Consider the following 11,294-nt stretch of genomic DNA (forward strand, 5'->3'; position numbering starts at 1 on the left):
TGAGATTTCACTCACTCCAATTGCAACCTCTTGTCATAGACGACCACATAACTAAAGTAGATAAATGCTGCAGTTTAACCAGAAGGATGTCTTTTTTCTCCCTTCAGATCTGCCCTTTCATATGCAGAGCCAAAGCCATCACACACTAAACCCAACATCCAGCTGCCATTTCCCACTAAGTAACTGATCTGCTCAATCAGTTGTGCACTGGAAGCTGGTGATGGCCGCTATCACTGTACGTCAAACTTCACAAGAGGGTGGAAGTAACCTAGCTTTAGCTCAAATACTCTAGGATTGCTTTCAATGTGAATGCATTAAATTCAGATCAGTAAGCTCACTCTACTGGCTGTTTCAAAGCAGTAAGAAGATTCCAGCAAGAATGTGCTGCAGAAGCAATCTATAAATCGCACAGCAAATCAGGGTGCGATCCAGAACACCTCCCTAAATCTACTCAACACTGAACATACAGCGTGTAAACTGGCCCCAACACATACACATATACACACACACACACACACACATACACACACACACATACACATACAGAGGAATAGGTGAGCGAAAACTTGGAACTGGTACTGGAGGTCAGGTCGCATGAGTTCCATTTTTATTTTAAAAAGGTTTATTGAACATCAAAAGGAAACAGAACCTAAGTTTTACTTTAAACTTGAACATAAAAAGTATTAAATTCCAATACGTTGCATGTGATACTTCTAAATGAGCTTTCATGCAAACCGATGTCACACCCTCAGAACCTTCCAGATCTTTCCCGATCCTTGGATCGCCTCCGATCACGATCTCGATCCCGTCCTGCACGACCTCCACGTTCCCGTGACCGAGATCGCTTACGCTCACGAGATCTTGACCTTGACCTGTGTCTGTTACAAAGCACAAAATTGTCAATAGATTTCACAACATGGGCTGTGTCCCACATTGCCCGATACCCAGACATTTTCCCAGGCCCCATCACCCGGAAGCAATGAGACCGCAAAGCAGTCCTCTGACAAATCCCAACAGATCATTCCCACCAGAAACCAAAAGTCCAAAGGCCATGATATCTACCCTCTCCCTGAATCAGACCCAAACTATCACTGCCTCTTTCACTACATACCATACTTCAGTAAGGACATTAAGGGTTTGGACAGGGTGCAGAGGAGATTGACCAGAATGGCACCAGGAATGAGGGAGTTCAGGTGTGGAAAAAAAAAATCAGTGAAACTGCTATTGTTCTTACAGCAGAGAAGGTTAAGCGAGGGAAATCAATGTAAGTGGTTAAAGTAAATAACAGACCCTGGTCCCAGGGGCAAAAAGCTGTTCAAAGGACAACCATTTAAGTTAACTGACAAAAAGAACCAGAGATTAAGTGAAGATTTTAAACCAAAGTTGCCTTCACCCAGCAACACAAAAAGAGTGGAGGGAACAGATTCAGTCACTGTCAAAGGGAAATGGAGATAAACTAGACACCCAATGGGAAAAGAACAGGACAGCTGGACTGATCGAAAATTCTTTCCAAGAGCTGATAACGGTCAAAGCCATTCTTCAGTGCTGTATTCTATGAAAAATAACTCTGTAGCAATTCCAAAATGAATCCCACTCTCTCCATAATTCTTTACCAATTCCCAAACTAATCCCACTCTTTCCATAATTCCAAATCAATTGCCAAACTAATTCCACTCTACAGCCCTGTACCAATTCCCATATTAATTGCACTCTCCCTGTAGCTCAGTACCAATTCTCAAACTAATCCTGCTCTCCCCATTGTCCAAAAACCATTCCCAAACTAATCCTGCACTCTCCCCACAGCCCTGTATCAACCCTAAACTAATCCAGCTTTCTCCCCATAGCCCTGAGCCAAGCCTAAACTAATTGTGTGCTTTCACCATAACCTGTGCACTAATCCCCAAAGTAATCCCACTGTTCCCAATACCTCGTACCAATTCCACACTAATCCTATGTGTTCCATAGCCTATACAAATTAAAACCCACTCTCTCCCTAACCCTGCATCAGACCCCAAACTAATCTCACTGCCCACACCCTGGTTACAGTCTGTAAACATGTACACTTCAAACTGTTTGATTTGATCTTTGCCCTCAGTTATACACTTTTTTGGCACTGTAGAGCATCAGTTGCTCCAACAACCCTCTGAGCAATGACTTTTAAATCTCTCCACTCATGGTGATAAGTTTCTAAATTACATCACTTTTCCTCAGAGGAAACGGTTGTTCCCCATTCACTCCATCCAAACTAAACCTTAGTCAGTCTCCTGCTAACCTTCTTGCTCCAGTGGAAACAGTCCCAGGATCTGAAGCCTCGCCACTGAACAATAATTCCTCATTGTGGCATCATCCTGGTGAATCGATGCTGTACTCTCTCTATATTAATGTTAATAATGGGGCCAAAATTCCAACTTCAAAGACGGTCTGTTATAGCTTTTAGCCCTCTGAACCCACCACCACATTCAGAGGGTTTGCAAGGGCTAATCTGTCAGTCACGTTAATTCTTGATCTTAAGAATTGGCACCCCTAGTCATCCCTTCCCTCAATCCTATCTTCAGAGAGCAGCACTGCTCTGGGTCTAGAATCAAATCAGCCATATGGAACCCTGAGGCACAGACAGTGCCAGGCTGACAGTCACCTTTGTAAAACCTGTCTCACCCAGCCAACCCCATTACCACTCAACCGAACGTCGAGTATAGATGAAGTGATAAGAGTCTCTGGGACTGACTGCAGCACAGTCCTGCTCATAGAGTGGAGTGGGATTTTTCAAAAGTTCATTCATGGGATGGGGTTGACATTAGCTAGGCCACGGTTTATTTTCACAATTCTCTGAAGGTGCTGGTGTGCTGTCTTCTTCAACCACTGCTGTGTGGTGTGGAGAGACACAATGATGTGAACACCAGGATTTTAACCCAGCGACACTAGAGGAGTGATGATATAGTTCCAAAGTCAGGATGGGGAGTGGCTTGGAGGGAAACTTGCAGGTGGTGTTCCCATGTACATGCTGCCCTTGTCCTTCCAGACAGAAGTCATTGTGGGTTTGGAAGGTGCTGTCTGAGGAATTTTGGTGATTTCTGCAGTGCATCTTGTATATATAGTACACACCGTTATCTCAGTGTTACTGGAGGAGGGATTAAGTGTATATGAATATGGTGCCAATCAAGTGAGCTGTTTTATCCTGGATAGTGTCAAGCTTCTTGAGTGTTGTTGGAGCTGCCCCCATCCAGGGAAGTGGGGAGTATTCCATCACACTCCTGACTTGTGCCTTGTGGACAGGCTTTGGGGAATCAGATGGTGAGTTACTCTTTACAGTTTATCCAGCCTCTGAACTGCTCTTGTAGCCACAATATTTATATAGCTAGTCCAGTTCAGTTCTGGCAAATTGTAGAGGGGGATTCAGTGACAGTGATACCAATTATGCCACTAAATATCAAGGCATCTGATTGCAGAACACTGCTGCCCACAACGTGGGAGAATGCCATAAAAGACAAAAAGAAATTTTAAAAAAGTTAAAATCTAAACTGGACTAAGAAAGGCAATGGGTCATCAGCCCACCTCCACCCAGTGTGCTACTAACTTTTCAATGAGGGATTAGCCTTCCCCATTACAACACCCTCCCATCCCCTCCTCCCACTGGCCACTTCTGGGTCACTGATATCCCATCCACTCCAATGCATCTTCCAACTATGTGCTGTCTCATTAACTAGAATGGAATTAGTCTGATACATGCCATTGATGTTCAGACTGGAGAAGGATTGTACTCACCTGATAGCAGCCATTAAGTGTTTTGGGGTGATGGTTAGCAGCCGTTTGTCACCAGACGAGGTCACACGGCTACCCTGCTGCTGGCTGAAATACATGGGAAACGGTGAGGCATTTTTTGGTAAAAAAACAGCAGTAATTAAACTGGGAATGGAAGTAGGCTTGGTGTGTGGGACAGCAAAAGATCTAGGGTTACAGCTCACAGAGCATTAATTGCATCTTGCCAACATGACAAGACAGTGAAAAAAAGCTAATAAAATGTCATGTCTTATCACAGGAGGGTTAGGGTAAGAGAATGCTGAGTCTATACAACACCTTAATTAAAACCATAACACTGAACTTAAATAACTGCACCCAGTATTGTGGTCCACCCTATCAGAAGGATATACTGAGACTTGAGAGAGGGTACAGCAGAGACTTGTTGGGATGCTGCCAGGTCTGAGTGCAAAAATTGACAAAACCTGGGTATCTTTTGCTATGAACACAGATTATAGGGGAACATGTTAGAAATGTCTATAATTATGGAAGTGTAGGACAGGACAGCGAGGAGTAGACTGTTTCCACTGTTTAAGGGTCTGGAATGAGACCCCACATTTATATACTGGGGCAGGAGAAACTTTGGCAGTGAATTATTTTCCAGGGTTAGTCATTAGGCAGCTGGATGAAGGAATATGGGAACAAAGTGGGTTAATATAATTTCAGACTCCTCAGTCAAGCAAGTACAGGCATAGGTTGCTTGTGCAGACTGATCCATTTGCATTTGCTTCTACATTAAATAAACCAACACAGTAGGGCTTTATGTGATATTTAAACACCAGGAATCACATACATTCAAAGCTTTGCATTTCTACAGCAAGCCACAAAGAAATATAAATTAGGTGATTTTTTTTCTTGCACATGACAAAGTGAAGGTGAGAGGGGACATCCCCAACACTTCCTCAGCTGCATTCAGAGCTGCCATGGGAAGGAGACAAAATGGAGTAATAAGGTTAACAAGTCTTCAATAAGTTTTACGGTAATACACAGGACTGCTTCCAGATTCCAGCCAACATGAGACAGTTGGATGAAAACAGGCCACAAATCCAAAGTGCATAAGCTAGCTTTGACTGTGATAATTTGCATTTGACTGCACTGAATTAGCTCCAAACTACTCACCAAAATGACGACATGGGGTCTGATTCACAAGAACCTACTGCCAACACTACACTAGCTTTTTCAGCTTTTACCAAGATTCCTAAACTCCCAAAACTGAAAGTGTTTTGAAAAAATAAACACATTTTACACCCAGCCACCTAAACAGTAAGAACTGACCTCTTACGACGCCGTCCATACAGTTCACGACGTAACTCCCGTGAAATTGGCTTGAGGTGCATGAAGTTGCAAAAGCCTCCTCGTGTACACTCACTGCAAAACAGAACAGGCAACAGTGTCGAATGTCTGAATCCTTTAGTACCCCACGTCTTATTATTCCATAGTCCTCATTCTTGTTGTCTACACTGCTCCTGTCTCATATCGGAGTGTCACTCTTTTACTTACATTTGGTTCTAATAATCTCTGCAAATGTGATCCAATTATTCCACAAAGTTCATATCACTTCCCCAATCCATTAAGACAATGCAAACCCATCCGCTTGAATCAAGGTTTTGGTCCTACCTCAATTTCTCAGCAATGTTGTTTAGAGAAGGAAATCTGCCTTCCTTAGTTGACCTAACAGTGACTCGAGACCCACAGCATTGTGGTTGACTCTTAACTTCCCTCTGGGCAATAAGTGTTGGCTCAACCACAAACAGACTAAATCAGTAAATGAAACAAAAAAGTTTGAAAGACTGAGAGGTAATCCAATTGAAACTGATTAAACCCCTTACAGGGTGTGAGATGGTGCTTGTAGATAGGACATTTCCTGGTGGGTGGGTCACAGAGGACAGTCTCAGAAGGAGGGAGAAGCCACTTAAGACTAAGATCAGGAGGAATCTCCTCAATGGTGGCGAGTCTTTGGAATTCTCTACCCCAGAGCTGTGGAAACTCAGTCACTGAACAGGTTCACAACAGAAATTGATAGATTTCTGGAGACACCATGGGGAAAGTAACATTGAGAATATTAACCAAGATTCAGAATAGTGGAGCAGGCTCCGTGGGATAAATAACCTATACCTATTCCTTTGTTCTGGTGCTTCCAGAGCACTGTAGGCCATTTCACATCCTGGACAAAATTATAAAAGGGATAATGTATATCACAAATGGGTCCAAAGTAAGTGCCCTGATAAAGAAAAGAACTATCCTACAAAGCCTTGATTTTTCACCAGAGGAGAAAGATAACTTACTTGTAGGAGAGCAAGCCAGCGAGGGATGCAGAGGCAGCTGTGGCATTGCGTCCAAATCTGAGTACCACACTTTAGGATGTGAAGACTTTGCAGCGTGCAGAGGAGATTTATCAGAAAGGTACCAGGGATGAGGGATGACACCTCATGTCTTCCTGACCCCCACACAATCTTTAGCATTGTGCCAGTGAATTCACATTCTCCCCCAATTACCACATACCTTGATGTTAAATTCTGTCTGCTGCACTTTCAAATGTGACATTGCTGATAAATTTTAAAATGTTTTAGGCCAATAGTTAAATCATTTAGCCTTATAAAAAACAATAGCTCCAGCGCTGACACTTGGGGAACACCACTGTCTACCATCCTTCAGTTTAAAAAAACAGAACCTCTTAGCACATCTTGCTGCTTTTTTTCCTCAATACCTTTTATTAGGAACAGAGAAACAAGAGGCGGCTATTCAGCTCCTCCGGCGTTTTCCACCATTCAATGTGATCGTGGCTAATCTGTGGCCTAACTGCACCGACTTTAACATATCCCCTAATACATGAACAAAGAACAAAGAAAATTTACAGCCCAGGAACAGGCCCTTCGGCCCTCCAAGCCTGAGCCGATCCAAATCCACTGTCTAAACCTGTCACCCAATACCTAAGCATCTGTATCCCTCTGCTCCCCACCTACTCATACATCTGTCCAGGCGTATCTTAAATGAATGTACCGTGCCTGCCTCTACCACCTCTGTTGGCAAGGCGTTCCAGACACCCACCACCCTCTGTGTAAAGTACTTACCATGTGTATCCCCCTTAAACTTTCCACTTCTCAGCTTGAAAGCATGACCTCTCATTACTGAATTCTTCACCCTGGGAAAAAGCTTGTCTCTATCCACCCTGTCTATACCCTTCATGATTTTGTAAACCTCAATCAGGTCCCCCCTCAATCTCCTTTTTTCTAATGAAAATAAACCTAACCTACTCAACCTCTGTTCATAGCTAGCACCTTCCATACCAGGCAGCATCCTCGTAAACCTTCTCTGCACCCTCTCCAAAGCGTCCACATCTTTTTGGTAATGTGGCGAACAGAACTGTATACAATATTCTAAATGCGGCTGAACCAATGTCTGGTACGATGTTAACATGACTTGCCAGCTCTTATACTCAATACCCCATCCAACGAAGCAAGCATACTATATGCCTTCTTGACCACTCTATCCATCTGTGCAGCAACCTTCAGGGTACAATGGACCTGCACTCCCAGATCTCTCTGCCCATCGACTTTTCCCAAGGCTCTTCCGTTCATTGTATAATTCGCTCTAGAATTAGTCTTGTCTAAATGCATCACCTCACATTTGTCTGGATTGAAATCCATCTGCCACTTTTCCGCCCAACTCTCCAGTCTATCTATATTCTCCTGTATTCTCAGACAGTCCCTTATGCTTTCTGCTACTCCACCAATCTTCATGTCATCTGCAAACTTTTCTAGATCATTTATGTATATTACAAACAACAGTGGCCCCAATACTGACCCCTGTGGAACACCACTGGTCACCTTTCTCCATTTCGAGAAACTCCCTTCAACTATTACTGTCTCCTGTTGCTCAACCAGTTCTTTATCCTCCTAGCTAGAACACTCTGCACACCAGGTGACTTCACTTTCTCCATTAGTCTACAATGGGGAACCCTATCAAACACTTTACTAAAGTCCATGTATATGACATCTGCAGCCCTTCCTTCATCTATCAACTTGGTCACTTCCTCAAAGAACTCTAAGTTGGTAAGGCACGATCTCCCCACACACAAAACCATGTTGCCTATCACTGATAAGCCCATTCTTTTCTAAATATAAATAGATCCTATCCCTCAGTACCTTCTCCAGCTACTTTCCCACCACCGATGTCAGGCTCACTGGTCTGTAGTTACCCAGAATATCCCTACTACCCCTCTTGCACAGGGGGACAAAATGAGCAACCCTCCAGTCCTCCAGCACCTCATCTGTATTTAAGGATGCCACAAAGATTTCTGTCAGGGCCCCAGCTATTTCCTCTCTCACCTCCCTCAGCAACCTGGGACAGACCCCATCCGGTCCTGGGGACTTGTCCACCTTAATAACCTCAGCAAAAAATTTAAGTTAAGCACTTACTTTAAAAAATTTTTTTTTTTCTGTTGCATACTTAAAATAAAGGTAGATTATTTTCAAAAAAAAAACAAAGGTTGTATTCAGAGCTTTTATTTCAGCCTTATACTATAGGTTTTAAATTTTCCCAGCATAGTGTGTCAGCAGCAGCCTACAAACACTGCACGTGGGAAAAAGTGTGGGTCTTTTCAGGCAATTCTATGCTTACAAATGTTTAAGGGGAATTATGACTGTCAATGGAGTGGCATACTCCTCCTGTCAGACTTGGGAGAAAAACACAGGAAACGTCCGGGAACTATAGATTGGTGAGTCTGACATCAGTGGCCGGTAAGTTGTTGGAGCGGATTTCGAGAGATGGGATTTACGTGCATTTGGAGACGTAAAGACCGATTACGGATAGTCAGTGTGGCTTTGTGTGTGGGAAATAGTGTGTCACAAACTTGATAGTTTTTTTTTGAAGAGGTAACCAAAAAGACTGAGGAGGGCAGAGCAGAAGTTGTCCTCATGGACTTTAGTAAAGCCTTTGACAAAGTTCCACATGGCAGACTAATGAGTAAAGTTAGGTCACATGGGATTCAGGGAGAGCTTGTCAACTGGATACAAAACTGGTTTAACAGCAAGAGACAGTGACGGAGGAAGGTTGCTTTTTGGACTGGAGACCTGTGACCAGTGGTGTACTGCAGGAATTGGTGCTGGGTCCACTGTTGTTTGTCACTTATTTAAATGATTTAGATAAGAACACAGGAGTCATTGTTAGTAAGTTTGCAGATGACACCAAAATTGGTGGCATAGTCAGAGAAGAAGGTTAACTAAGATCACAAAGGGATCTTGATCATTTAAGCCAATGGGCTGAGGAGATTCTGGAATCTCCAACAACTGGAAATAGTTTATCATTATCTGTCTTTTCCTGTTAACATCTTGAAGACTTCAACCTGATCACGCCTTAATCTTCTAAATTCTAGTGAAAACAGGCCTAATTTATACAATCGCTTCTCCTAACTTAACCCTTGAAGTCCAGGTACCAACCTTGTTGTACGCCAAGGCCATTATATCCTTCGTATGGTGTGGTACCCAGATCTGGTCACAGCACTCCCAGTGGGGTCTAACCTGGGTTTTGTATAACTGTAGCATAACCTTTGCATCCCTGTACTCCAGTCCTCTTGATATAAAGTCCAGCATTCATTAGCTTTCTTAAACTGACTTTATCACACGTGCATCAATTTTGTGAACCAGTCTTTTATGTGGTCCTTTCTCAAACATTTTGTTGAAGTCCATATAATTCATGACTGCTGAGATGTTCCCCCACATTTACTTTACTTATCTGCTCTGGTTCATTCCTACCATGTGACTGAAAGATAAATCTTTCCTTTGAGATGGGATGGTCATTGGTTTAAGGATCGTTGGTGGATTTCTGCATTGCATCTTGTAGGTTGTACATATAGTCGGTTCTGCTATAACGCAAGTTTCTTCAATGCGAATTAACTATAGTGTGATTGAAGAATTTAGATCATTATTCGTAGAACACAAACTTTCCTTACCTGTATTGGCTATAATGCGATTCCAGTCCCATTGGTTTAAACAATGCTGCTATTACTTGATTTTCTTATAATGCGGCATCGCACGAGAATGGAACGATCGTGTTATATCAGAACAGACTGTACTACTGCCACCGAGCAACGACATGCAGAGGGTGTGAATGTTGGTAGATGTGGTGCCAATCAAGTGGGATACTTTGCCCTGGATGGCGTAAAGCTTCTTGAGTGTTGGATGAGTGCGGCTCCAACCAAGTGGGTAGTATTTCATCACACTCCTGACTTGTGCCTTATGAAGGTGGTGAACAGGCTTTGGGGAGTCAAGAGGCGAGTTATTTGCTGCAGTATTCCTAACCTCTAACCTTCTCTTAAAGTCACGTTCTTCATGTGGCAAGTCCAGGTGAGTTTCTGGTCAATGGTAACTCCAAAGATGCTGCTAGTGGACAGTATTGCCATTGAATGTTATGGGGCAGTAGTTTGATAATATCCAACGAGAGATAATCTTTGTCTGGTATTTGAGTGGCATGAATGTAACACTTGCCACATGTCAGCCTAAGCCTGGATGTATTTGAATGTGGAAAAAATAGGAAAACAGAAATAACTGCCTGTGCCATCATTCAACTGAATGACAACGGATCCAATATTCCTCACATTCCCTGTACCCTTTATTCTCCTACTGATCAGCCATTAATATACACTAGAACTCTTCCCCAACAGCTCTCTGTGGCAAGGAGTTCCAAACACACACAATCCTCAAAAGAAATTCTTCCTCTCGGTCTTAAATTACACCTGTTTATTTTGAGACCATGCTCTCTGGTCCTAGATTCTCAGAGAGGAACATCCTCTCAGCATTGACCCTGTCAAGCCCCTTCAGAATCCCACATGATCCAATGAGATCACCTCTCATTCTTCAAAACTCCAGAGAGTAGAGTCTCAACCTGTTTAGCCTTTGCTCAAAAGACAAACTCTCCACATAAGGGATCATCCGAGTGAACTTTCTCTGAACTGTCTCCAAAGCTTTATCTTTCCTGAAAGGGGGCTAAAACTGTGTACAGTGCTCTAGATGTAATCTCTCCAGCTCCTTGTACATTTGCAATAAGACTTCCTTACTCTTCAAATAAGAATCATTCCACTTCTCTTCCTGCTACCATCTGTGTGCTATGTCTGCATTTTGTGTACAAGTATCCTCAAGTCCCTACATGTCGCAGCTTTCTGTGGATTTTCTGTGGAGTTGTTGTCTCTGGTTTGTTACCCGTGCCACGTGATAGAGAGTCGAGGAATAGGGAGAGAGAACAGTTAAATGCGTGGCTACAGGGATGGTGCAGGAGGGAGGGATTCCGGTATTTGGATAACTGGGGTTCTTTCTGGGGAAGATGAGACCTCTATAAACAGGATGGTCTGCACCTGAACCTGAGGAGCCCCAGTATCCTTGGTGGGAGGTTTGCTAGTGCTCTTGGGGGGGGTTTAAACTAACTCTGCAGGGGCATGGGAACCCAGACTGTAGCTTTAGGGTGCAGAACCTGGAGTGTAGGGAGGTTAGGAACATGGCAACAAT

General features: G+C 43.3%; 1 protein-coding gene across 5 annotated transcripts in view; it reads right to left on the reverse strand.

The window, feature by feature from the left end:
- Nucleotides 1–585: 585 nt before the first annotated feature.
- Nucleotides 586–11,294, reverse strand: part of u2af1 (U2 small nuclear RNA auxiliary factor 1) — a 47,461-nt gene continuing 36,752 nt past the window's right edge. For 3 of the 5 annotated variants that reach the window (XM_043701454.1, XM_043701455.1, XM_043701458.1), the window contains 3 exons: nt 5,071–5,163; nt 3,763–3,846; nt 586–878 (listed from right to left, as the gene is read on the reverse strand). In XM_043701454.1, coding sequence (XP_043557389.1) covers nt 749–878; nt 3,763–3,846; nt 5,071–5,163 — 307 coding nt within the window. In that variant the 3' untranslated portion in view covers nt 586–748. The remainder of the gene's footprint in view (nt 879–3,762; nt 3,847–5,070; nt 5,164–11,294) is intronic. The other 2 variants (XM_043701456.1, XM_043701457.1) reach the window with 1 other exon arrangement.

Source organism: Chiloscyllium plagiosum, chromosome 12 (assembly GCF_004010195.1).
Source record: "Chiloscyllium plagiosum isolate BGI_BamShark_2017 chromosome 12, ASM401019v2, whole genome shotgun sequence".
Classification (NCBI taxonomy): Eukaryota; Metazoa; Chordata; class Chondrichthyes; order Orectolobiformes; family Hemiscylliidae; genus Chiloscyllium; species Chiloscyllium plagiosum.